General features: G+C 35.4%; 1 protein-coding gene across 2 annotated transcripts in view; it reads right to left on the reverse strand.

Moving 5' to 3' along the window:
• Nucleotides 1-1,043: 1,043 nt before the first annotated feature.
• Slip1 (SLo interacting protein 1) overlaps nucleotides 1,044-26,112 on the reverse strand; it is a 285,185-nt gene continuing 260,116 nt past the window's right edge. For both annotated transcript variants that reach the window (XM_087412039.1, XM_087412038.1), the window contains one exon: nucleotides 1,044-8,058. In XM_087412039.1, coding sequence (XP_087268165.1) covers nucleotides 7,735-8,058 — 324 coding nt within the window. In that variant the 3' untranslated portion in view covers nucleotides 1,044-7,734. The remainder of the gene's footprint in view (nucleotides 8,059-26,112) is intronic.

Below are 26,112 nucleotides of genomic sequence, written 5' to 3' on the forward strand. Positions count from 1 at the left end.
TCTAAAACTTTCGATTGTCCGTTGCCGGTGCCTGTTTGCGTGTACCGAATTGTTTTGAAAAGGCTAAAGAACGACGAATCCCTGACTTTGACGAGGGACTAAGTCTCGGACCCGCTCGCGTGAAAGATCAAGTAGTTCAACCTTAGCGTGCTGATTCAAGAACAATTACGAGCGGGGCGATCGCGAAAGCGTTCTTGCTTTTTTCCTGACTACCGATCTCAAACTGATAATTCTCTGAAGTGTTTCATACAACTTAATGCCGTGAGGTCTCGACTTTGTACAAATGTAAGATAAGCTTCCCTTTCGTGTTAAACTTGAGTGATTCTCTTCTAAGGTTTTAGTTACAAACAATAAAACAGTAAGATAACCCAGACAATTAATCTTGACCTGTGTAACGCGCGGACCTGCCTCCTCATTATACACAAATCGACTTATTTGTTCTTTATCACCAATGAGAGTATTTATTTTTAATCGCACAGAAAAAAACTTTCCACATGTCGGACTGCGGCGCTTTACTTGCATCGAATACTATAAAATAAAAGTAGATATACTGGGGGTCTAAGCCTATGGGGCTAGGGGGCAACCATGCAGGAGATGTGGCGGGAGCGCGTTACTTGTCGGCGCGGGGCATACTATAAAGACTCATATTTTCACTGTATTATACAAAAGAAACTCGTACTCTATTAATTCTTCCATCCTTTCTTCACTCGTAGCACGCGCGCTCTATCTTTCTCTAACATGCAAGCCTTTCATCGATTGCGAACTATTAGCTTTAGTTTTTAATAAGTACGAAAACCGATGTAATAAGATGTAAATAAAACATTTTTGTTCGCCTTATTTCATGTGTATTGTCTTTTACTTCCCATCCTTTGCCTCGACGCGCCAGGAAAAACCATAAAAATTGAAAAACTGTATCATACAAAAGAAACTCGTACTCTATTAATTCTTCCATCCTTTCTTCACTCGTAGCACGCGCGCTCTATCTTTCTCTAACATGCAAGCCTTTATTATCGATACATTTTTAAAGAAAAGAAAAATATGTCATGGTCAAATTCAAACCTTTATTATCAATGCATTTTTAAAGAAAAACATGGTCTAATTTTGATAACAAAAAAAGGAGCCCTATTGTGTAGGAGCCCTATTGTGTAGGAGATTAGACCTTTCCCCCTCTTTCCCCCGCGTTAGGTATTCCCCGCGCCTACAAGTACTTCCCCGCACCCCGCATTCCCCTCTAGCCCCATGGCTTAGAACCCGCCTAGTATATCTACTATAATACAATAATTCATAATAATAACAGTCATATGATTTATTTCGTATTTTATACTTTTTGATTTTAAATCGATGAATCGATTTTTTCTCCGAATAATCGATTTTCGAACATGGATGTTTTTAGTGACCGAATATTTTAACATGATGTTTTTTCTGAACATCGCCCATCCCTAGTGCAATGTTTTAAACATTTCGGTAACTTTTATTTAATTTCATTCCTTTTTTCAATCTAGAATTATTACTTAACACAGACCTGCGGCATGCGATATTTTTTCCCACTACATTTCCTACAAACCTAACCTTCGGGAGAGTTAGCAGTCACCCATCTTACATTAAAAAATTATTAAGAATGAAATAAAGAATTGAACTCCGACAACGCTAACCGTCACATATATTGTCAGGGTAACCCTGAGTGACCATCGGACACTTTCAGCAGGCAAGAGTGAGAGAAGACGAAAAGAGGTGAGAGAGGGTGAAAGAGAGTGAGATAGGACGAAAAAGAAAGGAGTGGTAGAGTGAGTGGTGAGGGTCAAGGAGGGGTGGAGTGGGTTGAAATTGAGTGAGGTGTGAGTAAAAGGTAAGAGAGAAGAAAGATACATGTGACTGCGGACAGAGAAGAAGAAGGAGAAGGAGATGTTACTTCATTTTTCATAAAAATAATCACTTTTTGACCGCTTGTATGTCCAGAACGACTTGTATGTCCTTGATCGATTTTTATTTTTTTTTAACTCAAATTACTCGTGGCGATGCCTTTCAGGATATGTTACGTGCGATTCAAAATTTTTTTTATTTTAGTATTATAGTTCTGTAACCCCAAAAAATGGACTAAAAAAGTGGTAGCTCGGGATAAGAGACTTGCAGTGTCTTTATATCTTTTACTTTTTTTTTAACATGGTCGGAGATACTACCGCGTCTCTTGATAGGGATGTATGGTGGTATGGATGTGGATGAATGCGAGAGGCAGTTATGAAGGGAGGACTCGTAAGAGAGAAAGAAAGAATGAATGAGAAGACACGAGGAAACACCTGTTCTTAATTACTTAGTGAATTACTTACTTACTTTTATGAATTTCTCGAAATATTCACTACATTCGAAGTTACAATTTACGTTAGAGATTGAAGGTGACAGATTAAATTTCCTCAATGTTATTCATATCAATATTATTATTGCAAGTTAGAGTTTAATGTTTTTCACAAATTAATCTACTCTTCGAGTAGAATAGATACTTCAGCTTTTTATATTATTGTTTCACAAAAAAAGAGATCTTTTGATAAGCATGGCGGACAAAGCGTTTTTATTATTCCATTCTCAATATTACGAAAGAAAATCTGAATTTTATAATTAGAACCTATTTAGATAATGATTATCCCATAAAGTTCATTTTTTTATCAATTTACGATTAGGATCCTCATGAAAACGCAAGATTCTTAAGTGGATCCTAAAGATTAATTATAGTATAAGTGGGACTTATATACGATTTATGTATCGTTAACACATCACTACATACCATTACATCAGGCCTGTCCAATTTGAGCTCTGGAGCCAAAATGTAAAGCTATCGATGCAAAAAATTCAATGTGAGTAAGATTTCAGGGACTGTACAATGTTAATAAGCATCACTTATTCGTATCAATACTTTACATTCCCCGAAATCTTATCCACATTAAATTTTTTTGCGTCAATGGCTTCGCATTTTGGATTCCGGAGCTCAAATTGAACAGGCCTGCACTACATCAATATTATTCACGCATATCGCGCATACACATAAATTTTCATATAACAATAACGTTTTAATTTGACATTGTTTCCTCGTGTACATTACTAGTATCTGAACTACCATTTCGTAAGAACAAATTGCACTTTTATACGAGCAAATGTCACGATGTGACAACTCTGTATTAAAAATGGTGAAGAAGGTTTCAATTTTGAAACTTTTTGACGTTCTTGGCCCAAATTCCACCTCACAGACACATATTAGTGCATATACTTTAATCTTGGAAAAGGATTTTCGAATCTATAAAAGATAAGAAAGTAATTGTTATACGAAAATTATATAATTAGTCGATAATACAAACGCCTTTAGGATCCCTTTAAATTGGCAGATACTTATACATCTAAAAATGAAAAAACTCAAAAAGGAAAAAATTTATGGTTTACTATTTCATATTTTTCTGGCATCTAAATGAAAAATCTAATAAAAAATTTAAGAACATAAAGACCTCAAATTATCGTTCTTTAGCTTGAACAGACTTAACGGAATTATAAAAATACAGAAAGACGTTTCTCTCACCATTTAAAGAAAAATGTCCATAAAATTTTTTGCAAGGGTTGTAACGTCTTACGTAGAGCAAATTGGGACAAAATTAAAAACTAGAGTATAATGATATCAATAAAAGATCAAATAATCTGTTATTTTGAAACATACAATATAATTTAACCATGAATTTTATTTGGAGAACATCAAAATTCTTGACAATGAAAAGTATTTGGGTCGGAGCTTAATTTACAGAGATGCTTAATAAAAAAATAATAGAAAAGTTTAAATTTTCAAAAGTTCAAAATTTAACACAGAATTTGTACACCATATTTATGTTAACATTCTTAATAAATTTCAGTAATTCATGACCATATTATTACATAAGTTTGACAATCTACATATTTAATTTTGGTGACACTTATATACTTATATTTTAGATATTGTTTATTATTTGATTCGTTTTTTACTTACAACATGTATGCCTCAACTGTCACTGTCACACTGGGCTTTGTTACATATAGTTATTTTTTATATTTTCACCCATCTATTCTTATCGATTATTGATTGTTTTACATATTGAACTTATGCGGTCGTAAGATGTGGCAAATAAGTCATACAGATTTTATGCACATGTATAACTGTTTACTATTTTGTCATTTTTGTTTTTTTCTTCAACGTTCTTAACCTAACAGTTGAATGATAGTTGTACTTTTCAAATTTTATAATTTGAGGGACTAGCTGTACTCTTTAATTTATCATTTTGTGACTACTCATTGAATTAGACTATCAAAAGGATTGTTCTAACACGCTGAAGATGGCTTGAAGTTAATCAAAGCGTTTAATTATTTTATAATTTTCCATGTAAGATTTTGAAATGCATATGTTTTACAAGGATTATCTCGCGTGAAGGCTCTCAATTGCTCGGTATTTAATAATTTTTATCGTAAACAATAATTCCATGTACGCTTTGCGGATAGTACGGGGAACGTATACAGACATTTATAATTACGAAGAGACAATGGAAAATTGACGAAATGTTCAAAAAAGGTAATACTTTTCGTCCATACTTCTTTGACTAGTGTTCCTATAATAATAATTAAGATAAAAAACCGTTAATAGTCAAATTTACGTTATAACACTGATTTTGTTTGTCATTTGCAAGTTGACAACTATTAGAGAAATTGTAGATATGTATAATATACAGAAAATATGATATGTCAAATGCTGTATGTCAAATGTAGCTGAGAGAACACAATCAATACTAGAAATGAAAATACCTATAACGGTCGAAGCTGGATCTTCGTTGTTTTAAATAATTAAATCTTGAATTACTATATATTCGTATATGTATACTTGCATTGTATATTATATTGTAGTCATTATAAGAAGAACGATCGTGTATGAATAAATTGAATAAAGTAAAGAACGGGGTCAAAGTCAAATGTTACGAATATATTTAATCAATTTTTTGTTCCAAATGCGTGCAATCACACATTTGGGATAAAAAATTGATTAAATATATTCATAACATCTATATTGTAGTCTTTCGAATTATACACGCGTCGAATTATTTTTCTAGACTATAAACGCAATTAAACTACTCTAATAATCGCGAATTAAATTAACAAGCAATTTTAATAATTTGATGTTACAATCAGGCATCATATTTAAAGATGTTAATATGTTGAAAAACTGTTAATAAAAATTTATTGCGAAAAATATTACCTCGGCTGGGAGTCGAACCCCTCTCTATATTCCGTACAAGCGTCCTAAGCATTTAGACACCGAGGCCTTCGTAATATTCTTCGCAATAATCGGTATAAGGAAACAACGTCTTTCTTTTAAGCGATGCAATATTGTTGTGGCCGATTCCTGCCTGTGCGTCGATTCAAGAGGTACACGCACTCCCGAATCGCCGAAATGGAATACACGTGTAAAAAAAGGAACAAGAAACGTTTATTAGAGAAGAAACACAGAGCACAGTACGATAAAATGCTAGAGCAGATGTAAAGATACGTCCGGACATGACGACGGCTTACATTCGAATTTGAAGATTTTGTTGTTAGACAATCAAAGGGTGAATCGCTCGGCAACGCACTCACTTCTTTACAACACGAGTGTCAGCAAGACACGGGCATAACAATATTATAAAGATATTAATATGTTGAAAAACTGCAATCGCAATAAAAAAAATTGCGAAAAATATTACCTCGGCCAGGAGTTCTAATATTGATTGTGTTGTCACATATGTGGTCTAAAATAAAGATTCTTAATATTGTTTATATTACGTTATCTAAAAGAAAGATATTTTCTTGTATCGATTAACATGTATCGATTATGTGAAGAATATTATTAAAGCCTCGATCTAAACGCTTAGTTTGTACGGAATACAGAGAGATCCGGGTTCGATTCCCAGCCGAGGAAATATTTTTCGCAATAAATTTTTATTAACAGTTTTTCAACATATTAACTTTTCATTCAACGTATTATTTTTATAACATGATATCTGATTGTAGTATCAAATTATTAAAATTGCTTGTCAATTTAATTCGCTATTACTAAAGTAGTTTAATTACGTTTATAATCTGGAAAAACAATTCGGGGCGCAGTTCAAAAGACAACATGGTGTACTATATATATCATATATGCAAGTATACATATATGGTATATATACGTATAGTAATTCAAGATTGAATTATTTAAGCAATAAAGATCCAGCTTCGACCATTATAAACATTTTAATTTCTACTATTGATTGTGTTCTCACATATGCTAAAATAAAAATTCCTAACATGTAGCTGAGTTTGATTAAATGAGCATGATGTGGTTAGAAATAACATTTTTTATCAGATCTCTGCAAATGTTACATTATCTACTGCCAGCACTAGATAATAAAGAAAACGTAAAGGATCGAATATGTGATTTTCTATAATTTACTTGTAAGTCGCGGTTGTTTTGGCTATTGCAATTCATTTAAAACTCGCGGTTGGCTACTACGTATGACGGATTTCGACAATCAATCAAAAGTTGCGACAACGTTGTCCTAACTCTTATTATAGGAACATTATCTTTGACAATATAATACATTATCAATCTAATATAATATATTATATTATATATTATATAATATATTATTTATCTTTGACTTTCTATTTTGTAATAAGCTTTACATTTTTCAAAGTACAGATATAGTAATATATTTGGTGAATATTTATTTAAGTACTATATCTACTTCAACAAGAATAGAATCTGTATTAAAGGCAGATAACTTTTTATTGATAAAAAGCAAGTAATGATATTCATACTAGTTTATTTTTTCCTTATATCTACAATATGTATATAAATCAAACAAGCAATCTCATGTGGACAATTTTGATAAATGCTTTTTTGAAATTTTTCATTAACTCTCGAAAGGATTAAGCCGAGCATAGACTTTTACACAAAACGTAATGCACAAGAAAATCAATTAATAAGTGTCCTTTATTTTCTTTCTTTTTATGAAATAAAGAACTCTAATTGATTTTCTTATACGTTATGCAAGAGTCTGTGCTATCCACTTTAACTGGAGTTTTAGAATAAGTCAGTAATCGAAAGTCTTAATTGAAGTTGGCTAATAGCTAACTTCACGATTAAGGTTGAGACTTCCAATTACTGACTATTGACTGATTGTAGAACCTCTATAAGGTGTACACACTTTGGACGGGAGCACAATCTTGCACAACGTATAATGCATAAGAAAATAAACCAATCAAAATTCCTTCCTTTTCATGAAATAAAAGACTCTGATTTGTTGATTTTTTCTTGCTTTATGCTTTATGCATTAAGTTTTATGCAAAGGTTTTTGCTTCAACTCTTGCGTAACATATGAGGCACAAGAAAGTTAATCAGAGTCTTTTATTTCATATTCTCATTACTTAATTTTTTATGCCTTACACCTTATGCGTTATAAAATGTTATGCAAAAATCTGTGTTGCGTCCTTTATTGCAACTTTATAACATTGCCTTCGCGACGTGTGTGAGGCACATTTTTGCAGGCGAGAGGTTGGTATAAAAGATAATTCGAGATGAGTATTACGCTATTCAAAGATTTCAAATTTTCTTCGGCGTATGAAAGTCATTCACATATTTGTGTCCGTAAAACATCCTTGTATTCATTTCCGGAATTTCAATATCTGATTAGTTTTTATGAAGGATATACGCGGGTCTACTTACACCGTGGTAACCGACAGTAGACCCATTAATTTCCCGCCCATGTTAGATCCACCTGTGCCCACTCTATTTCCGTGAACCAACATTTCTTGGACGGTGGTAAAATCATCCAGTGTTTTTTTACGCACCATCTTCTTGTAACTTAGCTCGACGATGTTCAATGGTTTTTTGGACACTTTGTCCTCTGTATGTTCCCATATCACCAGATCTTTAGTCTGTTGTATCTGCTGCTGTTCCTGCTGCAGTATCAGTTCCTGTTGACGTTGCTTGCGCTCGCGTTCCAGTTGCCGTTTACGCTCCTCTTTGCTCCAATAGCGTCCGACCTAATAAATAATAATGTAAAAAATAAATAAATAAATATCAATAACGAAATTAATAAATTAAATGTTAAATCTCGTAAGATCGTACATATGAGAACACAACCAATACTATATAAATGTCCTTAATAGTCTAGCTGGATATTAAGTATTTTTGTATAATTCTATGTGAATTTTATATATTACTAGTCCAGGAGACCGCGTGAAAAAGTGACTATTTTCTAAAATTTAGATTTTTTTTTTATTTGATTGTATTCAGGATAAAAAGCAAAATCCTAGAATCAGCAGGTCAGACGTTAGCACCCCTGGCGCCTGCATTCCTTCAAAGATGTCAAAAAAGTAGTGTCACAAAAGTATTTTCTACAATAAAAACTGAAAATTTATGTATGGATAATTTATACAAGATGTAGAAATATAACCGTCAGACAGCCTAGCGCCAAAACATGGTAGTGTTAGCACTACCTTAAAGTTGCAAAAAAAATGTAACGTAACTATTTTGTAAAATCTGAAATTTGCAGAGTACTAAATTATTTAATGCTATTTATATAAGAAAAAAATAGTATAAACGGCTTTTTGACGGGACTAATATTTTGTTAGATGCAATCAAAGAGATAATATTACGCGCACAGCCCGTGGTTGCATTGATTTGCGCTTCTCCATCCTGGGTTTTTGTTGTATAACTTTCACATGTAATTAAATAATATTAATTTAAAAACATTGTTTTTTGATAAAATTGAGGAAAATATAAATAAAAAAATATATAAATAATTATATTTATAATTATTTATATATTTATATATATTTTAAACAATAAATCTATATTCATATCTGTTTAGAAATTGGAAATGTTTTAAAAATATTAATCATATCGAAACAATACGAAAAATATTAATTTAATTGCGCACAAATAATAATACGTACGATCCTGTAATATTAGAAACAATTCAAGGTGCGCGTGCACGCAGCCTAGAATATTGACGTATAATCGTGTTTCAGTGCATCCGTATAATTTCTCTTTTATTTATATATTGATATTCTAAGCAGATTGTTAAAATAAAATAAAATAAAATAATTCATAATACGATTTATATAAAAAAAATTTTATTAATAAGATTCCAGAATAGAGATTAAAATAGAATAGAATATAAGATTAAAATAGATTCCAGAAACTTATTTAAAACATCAAAGAAATAGGTCATAAGAAATTATTTAAAATAATAAATAATTAATTACTAAATAATTCTTATTTTATTTTAAAATACATGTTTTAATTAATATCATTTTAAATACAACTGACCTCTAGTTTTCATTCTTGTATGAGGCAAGGATTAGTCACTTGGATTTGAACTCTTTCATCGTTTTGCTAGTTTAAAGCATAATAAAGATTTCCATCTTTCAAATAAATAACGATTATCTTGATTTGAAAACAACAGTTGTGTCATTGTCGTCGAATAATTTGTGCGTTTCATTTTACATGTTTCATTAAGCGTGTCAGTTTCAAACAAAATCCAAGGTTACCAGAAAATTGATCGCTTTGACAAAAAACAGAGAATGCAGATTAATGTTGAAAGAAAGTAAGGGAATAAAATTTTTTGCTATCTTCTAAAAATTTTGTAAATTGTGTTTAAATATTTTTTTATTTTAATATATAAAATATTAAAATACACACAATAATTCTAGAAAATTATATATATATATATATATATATATATATATATATATATGTTTAAAATTTTATTTCGTTTCAAGATAAGTTAAAAAAGCTTTTATTGACGTTAGTGAAATAAAATTTTCAAAAAATTATCAATCACAACATAAAATACTTAAATTTAATGGAAAGCGGACGAAAAATTGAACAAAGCCTATCAGAATGAGAGAAGCCTATCAGAATTCATCACTTTCGGTCTCACTCTCACGAGAGTTTAAAGTAAATAAATATTTCAAAAATTAAATTATGTGTATATGAATTTAAGAAATTTTTTAAAATTAAAATATAATTTTATACGATGACTTGTAATTAAAAATAAAATTTTGAGCATTTGCAATTAATTGCAAGAGTATTATAAATTACTAAATTATAATTAACGTTTAGATATCAAAAGAATTAAATTAATTTTATTTTACTTGACACAGAATAATTTTAAATTCCTCGGCTATTTCTGAAGCAAATACAAGTAGAAGTACCAGCGCTGTCTAAATTATTAACCCAACATTCTGATAGCAGAGCGTGGTTACCGCAACTAGAGAAAGAAGCTGTCAAAAAAGAAAGCAAAGGCCGACAAGAGATTTTCGAACAGCAATAAAAGTAGAAAGCGGACACGCCGGAAGGTAAAGGAAAAAAAGAGTTACGATAGAATGGATAGAGTGAGTTCCGTTCCACAATTTACGACTACGAATTACTAAGTGTGGACTATGAAATTAAAAGCACTATTAGTATAGCAGTAGCAGTATTAGTAGGCTTAAAAAGAATGAGATATATCCTCGCAACTGATCCATAGGACAAGGAATGTGAGAAATGAGATAGCGATAACGATGACGCCGTATATATTATATTATAAACCTAACCTTATCCGATGATCAAGCCATGCAGTTTGCGAATGAAACCAACGCGAAAGCACGTGTGGGCAAAAGTTAAAGAAACATACATGGGACATCTTGAAGATTTTAAAATCGACATCACAGTTGAACTACGCAGCATAACAATGAGTGATAAGGAGACAGCAATAGATTACGTTGCACGGGCACGAGGCCTAGTGTCGAAATACAAAAGTTTGGGCGTTAAAATATCAGATCGCGAGCTTGTCTACCACTTTGTGAGAAGCTTAAATGGTAAATGTAATCGTATAAGAAATATACTTAAACTTAGAAATATACTTACACAACGAGATAAGAAACTCGACGACGTATTGGAAGACTTACGAGAGGAAGAAAAAGAGCTGAATAACCAGAAGAAACGTAACGATGCGGCTTACGCAACAAGAGATGGAAAACGCAAACTGGAAAGAAATGTCACATATGCAAAAAGTCTGGACATCTAGAAGGCGTGCTGACATCGAAAAATTAACGACATCCAGAGAAAGGATCGACAGGATAGGATACGTGGAAACCACCATAGCAATGCACAACACTCAGGTCGTCCACAACAAAATCGTCAGGACGGACGCAACGATCGGAATGAAAAAACCAACAATAAGAACGAAAGAGCCAACGAAGTCACTAATGACTACGCATTCGAAGTAGACTGTGTAAATGACAGTTGCAGAATAAATTGGATACAATAGCGATAGCAGTAGTCACATGATTAAAGAAAGATTTGTATTTAACGATTTTCATCTGGCGGGTAAAGAGTCTGTGACAAAATCAGAAGGAATCGGCTCGATTAATAGTAAATTTGAGATTGATGATAAATATGGATTTAAAGTATACTTTAAAGGATAATTATGGATTTAAAGATACTCTATTTGTTGAATTAAGAAATAACTTGCTTTCTATACGAAAATTAGATGAAATGGGTTACAAAGTAACATTCAGTAACGACATAGCATTAATTTATGTTAATAAAACATTTGTAGGGAAAGGAATTAAAAATGGCTCTAAACACATTATAGGGAGCCAAGTTATAACTGATGTTTGTTCCATGAGCGCAGAAAACGTAAGAAGCATGAAATGTTATGGCATAAACGTTTGGTGCATTTGAGTCCTAAGTACATGGATAGATTAGTTAGAAAATCTCTTGTTAAAAATGTCAATGAAATTTGTAGAAGTGAAATTGAATGTGAATCGTGTAGTAAGTCGAAGTTAAACGCAAAAAAGTCACAAAATAGTAGAGTATAGAGTTACTGATAAACCGTCAGAATTGATATATATTAATTTATGTGGACCTATGCCAACCAATTAAAGATTCCAAATATATGATGGTAACAGTGAATAATTACACGGGCATATTTCGTATATTTTCTCAAACATAAGAATGAAGCATTTTATTGAATTTCAAAAAAATTTAGGTTAAAGAACAGGTTAGAGACTAAGATTAAAAGTATTATAACTGATAATGGTCGAGAATTCATTAACGAAATTTTCATAAGCACTTGAACGAATTATTGGTATTGGTCATCAGAAAACCGTATCTTTTAATCTACAAAGCAACGGAAAAGTAGAAAGGGCAAACCGCGTACTATTAGATAGGGTCCGAACTATGTTAAATAATAAATTGCCTCCCAAATTTTGGACAGAAGCGGTGACAACAACAAGCCACATCACAAACTTAACCTAGAAAAGGGAAAAAGAATACCCTATTCGAATTATTTTTTGGCCATAAGCCTTCATTAGGGCACTTGAAAGTATTCGGCTGAGTAGCATTTTCTATGTACCTAAACAACACCGCGATAAATTAGAGCCTAGAAGCGAAACTGGCATAATCGTATGCTATGCTAGAAGTCATAGCGAATACTGCATCTACGATATTAAAAATCAAAGAATAATAGAGGAGCGAACAATTAAATTTCATGAAAACACAATGGGTTCTGTTTTGCTTAATTATAAAGAAATATCTAATGAGGAATTTAAAGCCTTCGATTTCGAGTCATTATGTGAAAAGACAAATGATGAATTAGTTGATGCATTAATGCAGGATAGAAGTGAAATACCCAAAGTTGATGTAGATGCAGAATCCGATAACGGATCAGAGATTTACTGATAACGAAAATGATCCATCTCAAAATATAGAAATGAAAACCATAAGGGTAGACCAGTAGATACGACCAAAGCTGCAATGCAAATACGTTTAAAAACAGGACAAAAACAGGATCGCGAAGCAAGGTTATTGGAACATGGTGCTCGCAAATCAGAACGAATTGTAAGGGGTAGCGATAATGTTCCAATAGAGGTAGCGATAATGTTTCAATAGATAACACAATTGATTTTGAGATTAACGAGATTAATAATGAGATAGTTCCCAATAGTTTTAATGAAGCAAAAGAAAATAAAGATTGATTAGATTGGCATAACGCTATGATAGATGAACTAGAGTCGCTAAATTCTTACAAGGTGTGGAAAATTGTTGATAGAATACCGAATGTAAAAACTATAAAGAGCAAATAGATCTATTCTGTTGAAAACAATCCTAATAGTAAAGATATAAAGCGCGATTAGTCGCTGCAGGATTTAATCAAGTAAAGCATAGAGATTATGAGGAATCCTATTTTCTTATAATGGAGAACGCTGTTAAGTACTGCAGCCAAGAAACATGCGTATTCGTTTCTTTGACGTAAAAACAGCTTATCTTTACGGATCTATTGATGAAACAGTATACATGGAACCCCCCCTGGATTTTGAAAAAATGATTGGTCCTAAAATATGAAAATTACAAAAGAGTATTTACGAATTGCCACAATTGGGATGTAATTGCTTCAAACGATTTCGTAAAAAGTTATTAAACTTAGACTTTAGATACTTAGCTAGTGATAATTGTATTTTATATAATTATAATAAAGATAGTGTATATAATAAAGATAGTGTTCTTATTTACGTAAGCATTTATGTAGATGATCTCTTCATTATTGATAACAACATAAAAGCGAGTAATGAGCTCATTGATAACTTACACAAAGTGTTCGAACTAATGAAACCACAAATAGAGGTATATTTTTAGATACGGAAATCAAGCAATCCGAAAAAGAAATAACAATCTCACAAGAAGGGCATTGTTGGAAAAATATGGGATGTCAGATTGTAAACCAGTGATGACATCCATAATCCCAGGACAAGATAAGGAGCTTGATCCATCTGATGACGTCATAGAATGACGTCAAAGGAATAATTTATCAAGAAATAATTGTCGAATTACTTTATTTAAATAACAGATCTAGGCCAGATATTACGTTCGCAACGAGTTACCTATAATTTAATACTCGAAAGATGTCATTATGTGATGGCGAAAAGAATCCTACGTTACCTGACAGGTACTTTAAATTATAAACTCCGTTATGATTGAGAACAAGGTAAACTCAACGGTAGTAGTGATGCGAGTTGGGGAGATAGAGTTAAAATGAAATCTATTTCAGGTGGGATGATTCAATTAGGCAAATTACTTATAATGTGGAATTGTCGTAAACAGAAGTGTGTACCAGACTCTACGTGCGAAGCAGAACTATTTACGATTAGTGATGTAACTAAAAATGTAAAATGGCTAATCGGTTTACTATCTGAGCTTAGCTTCGAAATTTTCTATAGATTATCAGTATATGTATATAGCAAGCGATAATCAATCAGCAATTGACGTATTGAAAGATGCAAGGTTACGTAAACTATGTATTGCCATGTATTGTTAAAAATTCCATGTATTGTTAAAAGTTTATCAAAGATGAAGTTTCTAGAGGAAATGTTTATGTATCCTATGTTAGCACAAATTTAATGAAAGTGAATTTTTTTATTAAAGCCGTGACCAGAGATTGTGTGGAGTTGTGAGAAATTGAATCTATATTAATTATTTTGTAATGAGTTTTGTGTCTCCATGTATTAGTTTAAAACTACGTAACTCTACACAGGTGAGGAAATGTGAATATATGCGTATTCGTTATTTTATAGTTTAGTTTATTCCACTACGATACTTAGCATTAAGAAAATTTTATTTTATTCATGTAAACGGGACCAATCAGTTTAGTTTTCTGTTATACCCGTTGTGCGTTGGACAAGGTTGGCTAGCCTATCGTCTTCCCCCATGCGCCTCTGCTCTCTTATTTATTTTTTTAAAGCCTGCGATTAAGTACACAATCTACGTGGTATCCCGGTACAGTTCAGACAACTAAGTTAAAGGATTTTATATAGAAGTATCAGCGCTGTCTAAATTATTAATCCAACAAAATGTTAAAGAGCAACTTCAAGTTCCTCGTTTACTTTTGAAGTAAATATATGTATTGTTATCTGACCCGTCATGTTTTCAAACAATTGAGAAGACATTATAATTTGTTTATTATAACCAATATTTTATCATATAAAAAGATTTTGGTAAAGTATTTAACTATGTTGCATTATATTTCGTTCGCTTGTATAGGAGATGGATTGCATTTGGTTAATAAACAGTCCACTATTGTAAATGAATATATTAAAAAGCTGCAAGCATTTTTTTATTACTCCAGCAGAATAATACTTATAATACTGAATATAATAATGGTCCTATTATTAAAGCAATTTTTCAAATAATATATTTAATAATATTGGGTATACAAATAAGTTTCCACCGTTTGACAAAAGACGGCGCCACTAGCAAGCTATGGTTAAAATTGTCTGATGTAAAACATTATATCATAAAGTTGGACATCTGTCAACAATATAACCTTGAAACCTAGCGATTTTGTATCAGCATCATATATTTTTTTTTGTGCGAAAATGCCGAGTTTTGAGCTGAATAAGCGTCACCAAAGTTGCGGGAACTTTTGATTTACTTCTTTAATTTGAAGAAATCTGCAGCTGAGGCTCATCGATTGCTTGTAGAAGTATATGGTGAGGCTGCCTTAAGTGAGAGAAGTTGTCGTGAATGGTTTAAAAAATTTAAGAACGGTGAATTTGACGTCGAAGACAAAGAACGTAGCGGAAGGCCGAAAGTGTACAAAGACGCGGAATTGGAAGCATTATTGAATGAAGATTCGTGCCAAACGCAAAAAGAACTTGCACTTACATTTTGACTTATATCAATAAAACATTATGTATCGTTCTTTCACAATAAATGCTTAATTTTTGATTAAAAACGGCGGAAACTTATTTGTACATCTAATAATTTGTATATTTATCTTTATTGAATACGAAGATATATTAGACTCCTTTTATATATAAATTCAATTTTAACTTATTTTTCATTCAATCGATTAAGTTTCTTTTTTAGTGTTACAAATATTAATGAAACAGAGAGAATGTATATAATTTGTAATAAGGAGCAGAAAAAATATATTGGACTTTGGTAACTTTACACAGTTCAGAAAATGATAATTTCGTAAATGTAATTAAACCTTATGCCACTGAAGCTAACGACATAGAAATACTTCAAAGTATTAATAATCTATTATGTTCGAATGGTATCATTGCACATCACAGGATTTGCTTTATTAATTATAAAAGTGAATGCAATCGAAGGAAGCAGAAAGAATAAACCAAGTAGCATAAAGAATGAAATTGTCATAAAATCGCACCAAAGTGTTTGTGATTTTGTTAACATTAACATTATTTTTAAAAAAGCGATGCTTCTTTCTCAAGTTTTTACGTAAGTAGTAAAGCAAGGCGGGTTCTAATTCATTGGGCTAGAGGGGAGCGCGGGGTGCGGGGGATACTCGTAGGCGCGGGGGATACTCGTAACGCGGGAAAGGCGGGGGGGGGGGGAAGGTCCCGCTATTGATGTTACGTAAACAAAGGATCGCGGTCCTTATTTTTGTCGTCACCCTCTCTCTCCAAAAATGCATCGGTAATAAAGGCTTGCATATTAGAGAAAGATAGAGCGCGCGACGGAGCGTGTAACGTGCTATGAGTGAAGAAAGGAGGACGGAAGAATCAATAAAGTACAAGTTTCTTTTTTTTTACGACACAGTTTTTTCAATACAGTTTTTCTTGACACGTCGAGGCAAAGAATGGGAAGTAAAGAAAATACATATGTAATAATGCGAACAAAAATTTTTTATTCACACTACACTTATTACATGATTTTTTTCTCATTTTTTATTATATTTTTTTGCGATCCACAGCGTTCGAATGCGATCGGTGGCTCGAACATTGCTAGCAGCGCTTTCTGGAAAAAGAGAACGAAAAATTTTTTTAACCACTATTCGCTTTTTTCAGCAGAGAATAAAATGCACTAGTACTAGTCACTCTAAATAAGATACCTTATGGCTTATATTTCGATGACATTGATGACGTTGATGATGAGCAACACGATTTTGATGCGTTTTTACCAGGATATTCCCAATATCTCGCTTTTTCCCTCGATGGTGATGGACTTGACGGACTTGTGATAAGGGACTCCTTGCGCTCGATCGATTTTTGACGTATATATTCTTTTACTCGATCCATGTTTTATCGCTCGTAACTAATATTTACGATTGAATGAAAAAAGCTATATATACTGTTTATATACACTATCAGATCGGCATGTCGCCATGCATTAATAGAAACGCTAATGTTTTTCGGCTGCTAAACAAAAAACATAACTCTTCTGCAATGTGGAAGACAGGATGTGCAGGTATTCGCACAAAGGCGAGTACTCCAAGTCGAACGCATCCTTTTTTTTTGTCATCGATTTCTCTTTTATTATTTGAACAAGCGTTCTCTCGTCTAGAAAATATTTTAATTAAATATTACGATTGACAATATAAAAAATTAAAAGCTACGCTTTGTGATTCCTCATTTATTTTACCAACTTCCTGTTGTTGACGAGAAAACGCCCTTCAACTTGCTTTTACATGTTTGGAAATATGAGTCTTTATCTACATGAGATCCACATTTAGATTTTGTACTTACTGAACCGATCGTGTATAAATAGGATTTTCTCTACACGGTTTGTAACCTTTGTCGTAAATTTTATTGCCGTGAATCTGGTGATTCTGAGGATCTATATTTTTGTTTATGTTTCGTTGGGAAGATTTTCTAATGGCACGTTTCTTGAATATTATCACGCTCGCCGATCGGTGATCGTTAAAGCCCGAGTTTTATGTTTGCACTTTGTACTAACGACTGTTTTGGCGAAATTTTTACGAAACGGAGAAATGGAACTAGACGTAATAAAATATATAATAGGTCATAAGTGTTCGACATCATAGTTGGTGTCCTGGAAGATAAACGAATCGGTCGCTTCAGTTATTGACAATAAGCATAAGACTGTATATAATATGACTAATCATCGTGCGAACATAGCCAACGTAATCGAGTATATTCGAAACGTGAATTCCGAACAGTTCGCGAATATTAGAGATGAAGTGTTCGAAGTGCTCGAAGAAATAGATTTTGAAGAAATAATGGACCAAGATTCCGACGAAGAAATGTTATCAGACACTAGCTATGCTAGTGATTTGAGCGAGAACGATACGGATTACGCAGAGAAATTTGTGCCGTCTTCAGAAATCCGTGCACTGAACGGCCGTACTAAACACTGCATGATCCAGTGCTACTATACAACGGTAATGCTTTAACTGTATGTGCAGCATCCGTTTGGCTGACACCGATGTTGTGGGAATGTATTTTGTAAGGAAGCACGATATCGGTTATATTGATGTGCTGAGCTGTCGATCTTGCACGAATTACAGAGTGCCAATGTACACTATATTTCCGTGCAACAAGTGCTCACACTACACACATTAAAAAAAAACTATTAGGTGTTGGAATTAATTCGTAGCGTTTTACAAGTGATGGGAAGTACTTTCATTAATGTATTTTTTAATGCTCATGTGAAATAAATAACATTCTTTCATTAAAAACGCTACGAATTAATTCCAACACCTAATATTACGAATAGTATTGTGAACGAAACACTACACTGGAAAATATGTGGGAAGACTGTAATGTAGATGATGTGCTATATGTTCTCGGTAATCTGCAAAAAAGAGACATAAGTGTGCAAATATCGCCGGTGCAATTTCTACGCGATCGAGAATTAGGTAACGTAGTGAGAAACATGGAATAGTTATTAGAAAGCCTGTTTCTAACTGGTCTTTACTCGCGCGACAGAAAGTGTACCCACGGTTACGAGACAAATGTTACGATGAGTATGAAAAGAGACATTGATGGAACAGAAATGTTAATGTAATAAAGGACGATTATTATTGGGCGAAGAAAATCGCAGATAAGAGCCAAGGTTGATGCATATGCATTAAGATTCCCGCAGATAATGAAAAGTGCATCGAACTGCTGATTATTGACAATATATGGATGGAGTTTCGTGACCGCGATCTTACGCTACTGTTTTTCGATAGATACGACGATCAATGCTTTGAGTGTGAACAGTGCACTTTCGCAAACAAACATAATGAAAAGGTGTTAGAACGTTATGACATTCTAGATATGTCACGGTGCTGCAACGTGTGTGAACGAGTTACGTGCAAGTGCTCCGTGGAAGAGTGTAATCTAAAGACTATAAAAAAAGACATGGAAAATCACGAGCGAGTTGAACGTGAATTGCTAGAGCAGTGCGGCCAGGTCGCTATTCTGGTGGAATGTTTCGAGTGACTGTAACGATGCGACGAGTGCATCGAGCGGCTCGAAGAACTTTGTCGTGCCAAGCGTCCGCGTCTCACCGTTGGACACAGACAATTCGTGATGGCAAGGATCGCGCGACTCGCGGATGCAAAATTGCAATTGGAGCGACGTTTCGTACATTTTCATGGCGAGTACGCGAGTGATGAGTACGCGAGTCGCGACGAAAGACCTTTGGCAAGAGATCGACGCCGCGTTTGAAAGCCGTATATTGACAGGAGCTGTGATAAACTCTAATTACATTGAGCCGCAGCTTTTGGAAGACGCGAGAGAAATAGTGTCCGAGCGTGTACGAGACGTTGTAGTAAGACACGGTAGCGTAAAAGTGAACATCGCGTTCAACGGTGAGTTCGCGACGAAGGATAAACGTGCTAATAAGAGCATAATTACAAAGAACAGCGAGATATACCAATTACACCGATTTGCGCGAGCGGGATGTCATCGAGCCTATCCTAGCATCGTCCGAAGAATTCCAGGAATGCGACAGCAGGTGGGCATTGTCACGTATAATGAATTTGACTATCAATATGAATAAATTAAATCCTATGCACGCGGAATATCACTAAAATGCCATGGGAAATTGCGACGAAACGAGCGGTGATCAGTGTGCGTACGACGAACAATGCGTGCTTTGCGTGATCAGTGGTCGTCGCGCTGTATCCGACTAAAAAGTATAGATCGGAAATCATCGTATCCGCATTATACAGTATTGAATCTCACAAATATTAAGTTTCCAATGACTTTAAAAGACATTTCTAAATTCGAACGGTTGAACGCGGTGTCGATCAACGTGTACGGCATCGAGAATAAACAGGTCCTTCCTCTGCGACTCACCAATGAAAAGAAGGAGAAACATGTCAACGTGCTACACGTGCAAGATCCATGCAACGACGGTGTTGGACATTTTGCGTGGATAAAAAATCTATCCCGTCTCGTGAGCTCGCAGATTAGTGAGAAAAAGAAGAAAATTTTCTACGATCGGTAAATATACATAAAAAATTATTATTATTTTCCGTCTTACTAATAAAATAATGGTAATAATTATAATTTTTTGTTTTTTTTTTCAGATGCTTGCACTACTTTAGTACGAACAAAAAATTGCAGTCGCACGTAATGGACTGCGAGAAGATCAACGATTCCGCTATCTGACTGCCGAACATGGACGACAAGTGGCTCGAATTTGAGAATCACTGCAATAAGCGTCCCATTCATCGTCTACGCTGACTTGGAGTGTGTTCTACGGAAGATGGAACTTGACAGGGAAGATGCGTTGTCATACATGTATCAATGGCACAAGATATTTAGTATAGGATACTACGTGCGATGTTCGTACAACGACGCGTTATCATATCGATTCCGTCGCGATGAAGACTGTATAGCATGGTTCGCACGACAATTCAACGATTTGGTAAGTGAAAAATAACGTATGAAACATTGTCGAAAGAACAATTGGAGGCATACTGTAGCGCAACGCATTGTCATATTTGCGAGAATTCGCGTCGGACGATACGCGGGTCCGCGATCATTGTCATCTCTCTGATAGATACCGTGGTCCAGTACATATGCAAATTGCAATCTTAATTATAAAAATTCGTTTTATATTCCGATTGTTTTTCAATTTATCGGGCTACGACGCACACTTTATAATTAAAGAAATTGCTACCGTGTATGGACATATACAGGGTTGGCCATATTCGACGGAAAGATGTTTTTTTTTTCAATCATGGGAAAGAGATGTTAGATCGAGTAACGACGTTTCCCATGATTGAAAAAAAAAACATCTTTCCGTCGAATATGGTCAACTCTGTAAATGTGTTACCGATAACCAAAGAAAAATATTTTCGTTCACAAACATGTTCAAGATACCGAGAGAACAGACCCGCGAAAATGCATAAAATTACGGTTTATCGATTCTTTCAAATTTCTAAATGCAAGCCTCGATAAATTAGCGTCGTTTCTAAGCAGAACAAATTAAAAATCATATAAGGTGTAGTAACAAGATATCCATTATTTTTGCATGAAATTGAAGGCTTTATTTAGTATAGTTAGAATGATCCGATTTAGACCAAATATGCACCGTTTTGTTCGATAACTTGTTGAAGGTAATTCCATTATGCCTCTCTCATAGAAACCTTCGTCCCTATTGGCAAAAAACTGGGACAGTCGATTTTCACAAGCTTCTCTTGAGGCGAATTTTTCACCAGCAAAATCATTCGCCATAGACAGGAACAGGTGGTAATCACTTGGAGCCAGGTCTGGACTATAAGGTGGATGCATAAGAACCTCCCAACCAAGCTCCCGAAGCTTCTGGCGAGTCACTATCGATGTGTGTGGTCTTGCGTTGTCCTGATGGAACACAATTCCTCTCCTATTGGCCAATGCTGGCCGCTTCTGGGCGATTGCTTCCTTCAGACGGTCCAATTGTTGACAGTACAGATCCGAATTAAGAGTTTGGCCATAGGGAGCAGCTCATAGATGATTCCCTGCCAATCCCACCAAACACACAGCAAAACCTTCCTGACCGTCAATCCTGGCTTGATCACCGTTTGCGCCGGCTTACCGCGATTCGACCACGACTGTTTTCGCTTGATGTTGTCATAAGTGATCCACTTTTCATCACCAGTCACCATCCGCTTCAGAAATGGCTTGATTTTGTTGCGATTCAGCAGCGATTCGCAGATGGAAATTCGATCCATTTTTTTGCGTTAACTCGTGTGGCACCCATACATCGAGCTTCTTTTTGTATCCAGCCTTATTCAAGTGGTTCCAAACGGTTTTTTGTGCAATGTTTAGTTCCTGGGCAATCGAAACAGTGCTTACATGATGGTCGGACTCGACGATTTCCATTATTTTATCGACATTTTCGACAATTGGCCTTCCAGAGCGTCTGCATCTTTGACATTAAAATTACCGGAACGGAATCGACGAAATCAAAATTGCGCGTGATTGGCTGTTACAGTATCAGAACCATAAACACTATTCACATTTTCAGCCGTCTGGCTTGCGTTTTCGCCTTTATCGAAGAGAAACTGTAAAATATGGCATATTTTCTCTTTACTGGTATCCATCTTTGACGCGCGCTCAAACAATTCCTACTATAGGGCGGATAGCTTTGTAATATATATATGTGTGTGTGTGTGTGTGTGTGTGTGTGTGTGTGTGTGTGTCAATATTTATATTACGTTTTTTACATTTTTTTTTATATTTTCATACAGTATATATGTATTACTATTATGCTTTATGTATTATCTTAATTTGTACTTCATGTATGTTTTTTCTACATTTTTAAATATTTTCATACAGTGTACATGTTACTACTATTATGTACTATTATCATTATAATTTACACGTAATGCATATTTTTTACATTTATATAAGTATTACTATTATGTTTTATGTACCATTTATTATGTATTACTATTATTTTCATTTCATGTATCATACATTTATATACATATTTTATATCTGTATACTGCAAAATGAAGATGAATGGGAAATAATAAAAAATATACGTTTATATACTTATACTGATGTATATTTTATACGTAGAAATAAAATATATGAATCAAAATTTCATCAAATAACATTGTTTTTGTGTATCCATGAATTGTGCGATCCATCGAATCCCAGCCACTTGACGTACACCTTGTTTCCCTTCCTGCGCAGTACTTTCTCCACGTCCGGATGAATGTATGAGTCCGGAGGAGTGCGATGCAACTCGTACTCGTAGAACGCTCCAGTGACGGATTTTCTGCGATAATCCTTGAGTAAATAAGTTACAGGATTGGTACGCTGTATCTTAACGATTGTAAATTCTCGGTGGTCCAATTTGGCGTGTAACCCTTCTCAAAAATCGTCTTGTACTTGCTCACGCGTACCGAATCGCCTACTTTGAATTTTGTAGGACCCGCGATCTTTATCGCGCTGTACACTTTGTCCAAGAATCTTTCGATCGTGGGAATTACGTCGGTGGATCGCATGCCGATGGAGATACTTGCGCGCGTTGTAATCTGACACGAAACGCGGCAGCTCATCGACCGACTGTAATTGCCGTTGAGCGTAAACATCTTTCACTAGTCGTTCTTGGGTGTAAACCGCTCAACCACTGACGCTTTCAACGTCGAATACGTCGAATAATGATTAACATCGTGCTTTTCAAGATTTTCTGCACAGCATTGTAAAACTCTTTCCCCATATCCGTTTGTAAATTTTTCGGACATCTTCTACTCTCTCGAATGATCAGCGATAGCGTTAGCCACCCTTGCTTCCACTCTTGCTCTTGAATGGTACGGCCCACGTGTATTTGCTCAACACATCGACGACGAGTATGTAGTGGTAGCCTCTATTGAAGCCCGAGTACGGGCGACATCAGCCTGCCACAGATCGCATCCTCGGACTATGACACACTTTCGCGAAAAATTTCTTCTCGCAGGAGCGTGCAATTCCTCGACGAGTCGACGTATCTCGGAGCTAATTTTCTCTCTCTTTTTCTCAGATTTCTTTTTCATGATTCGACGCGTAATACACTGGGTACAAGAAAATAATGTATTTTTTCTCGCTGATGTTACTCGACTGAATCGTTTCATGGATACGAGATTTAATTTATAATAAGATCAGCTTCGTGAAGTTCTTCGATGATCAACAGTATCTCGTTGTCGTAAGCATTGTTGCCTGCTCAGTGCGAAGCGTCGAACAATCGTAGACGTTGAAATCATCTCAGTGCACGTAATCGATCGCGTTGTCGTTCAATGTCATTGCATGAGATAATCCTTTTCCAGATTTCTTTTTCTGTTTCTTGGGTGTGATCGACATCAACGGCGCGATTACGTGTTTGTACTTGTATCCCCTGTTGCTCAATAATCGATCCTGCGAATGGTACTTGTATTTGTGCGCGTTCGTCACCAACAGCATGCTCTTGTATTTGTACATATTGTCTTCCGTGTAGAAGGTATCGTCGGAAATTCTCTTGAAAATCGTAAAGACCAGGTATACCGGCGTATCGTACGCCGTCGATAATTATGTTGTCCGCGTCATCCACGTCGAAACGTTTATTGCCAAACATCAGCCAATCCTTGTGTAGGTAAACGCCATATATGTCTATACTCTCTTTATATTGCACTCCCCTCAGGCTAGCCTCGACGTACTTTTGATTCAGCGGGCTCAAGCCAGCTCGTAACGCCTCTCGACCTTTCGATATTTCCAGCTGATTTTAAACCTTCGTCGCTAGCGAGTCTTCTGTCGTTTCGAAAACGTTCTCCAACGACTCTATCGTCGGTACGATTTTGACATGCGGTGTGGAGGTTATTGATTGTGCACGATCGTGCGATAGATCATTGGATTGATGCAGAGTCGCGGAACGCTCGAACGTCTCGTTTGCTTCTTCTCCCTCCTCCTCTTCTTCCTCTTGTTTCTCTTCTTCCTTCTTCTTACGTTTAGAGGCGGACGCTGCATATTTGTCGCGCGACTCTCTCTTTGTCGCGCGTCGGAGCTGTCGACGAAAAGTCACAGCGGCACGATAAGAGGTTTAAAATGTCTGTCCAACGCGATGCCCTCCTCGATTTTATCGGTTTTTAGAGCGCGATGTTTCTTTCAGATCGACTCGCTCGTCTTCTCGATCTCCCTCACGATTTTTTCACGCTCGCGCACATCTGCCATGTTCGTCTCTGGCTAAGTATCAACAACGACTGGTCACGTTACGGTCGCGAACTCATTAAATCCTTTTCTATATCATCCGTTTGTGAACCCACTGTCTTTATCTATCACTAGAAATCCATATTTTTGCTGCCAACAGTCGCGGCACAACGTGCAAAATTCGTCGTAGGACATGTATTCATATGATCGTTGTAAACGTGTTTGAACAGGATCAGCAGGTTCGCGTTGTCGCGTATCAGATGTTTAGGTATCCTCGCGTCTGATAGAGATAGAAGCAGTCGACGTTCGCATGGCGATCCATCGAAAAGTATTCTCTCACCGCATCCTGCTTGTCACATGCAACGTCATCAAAGATAAAAATACAATTTGGACGCGCCTCGCTCGGTGGAACGACGTTGCTGTTGTTGGAGAGTAAAGTAGCCGATTTCGTTGATAAACGAAACAAATTTTCGAGATATCGATAGTTTGGCAACGATTTCGAATAGACATACACGTTTTCGAAACGAGTTTTCGAGAGCCGTTCGGGATCTCGAGTAAGCTTATGAGAACGTTGATTTTATCACAATTCGAGCAATTGCGGGCCGCAAATGATCGCGCGTATAGTATTCGGCAGCATTTCGCCGTGCTTGCGCTTCTCCACGCTGTCTTCTATCATTCGCGATTTCGCGTCGCAGTTCGTAATGTATTGACAGCGGTACGTATTTCATGCTCACACTAAAGGCTACGCGCTCTCGAACGACTATTTAAAGGCGCACGAATTTACGAGTCGCGCAGTAGCAAAATCTCGCGCTGTGTCATCCTTTCGACATTCAGGACTTAAACAGCTGCAGTATATATCAAAGATCGTACAGCTGCAGTATATATCAAAGGTTTTACGCGTGTACGGTGATTATATCGACTACGCGTGGGACAAGCTTTCTGAACACGTGAAGGCGGATTCGGAGGTTCGAACATATTGTCGCTGCGACGGGCACTACAATCAGCCGTGGCAGAGGACGCACATCGACGATCCCGCACCTCAGATAAAGGACTATAGCGAATGTCAGCGTCGGGTTGCAGTCTGTTGAATAGAGCGATAAACGCTTCCTTTCAAGTTACATCAAGTTACATTTCCGGGCTACCAGTTTTGCGGCCCGGGCATTCGGCTTACGAAGCGATTAGCCAGAGGTAACGCGAGCA

This window comes from Acromyrmex echinatior, chromosome 12 (genome assembly GCF_024713525.1).
Source record: "Acromyrmex echinatior isolate Ae372 chromosome 12, ASM2471352v2, whole genome shotgun sequence".
Lineage (NCBI taxonomy): Eukaryota > Metazoa > Arthropoda > Insecta > Hymenoptera > Formicidae > Acromyrmex > Acromyrmex echinatior.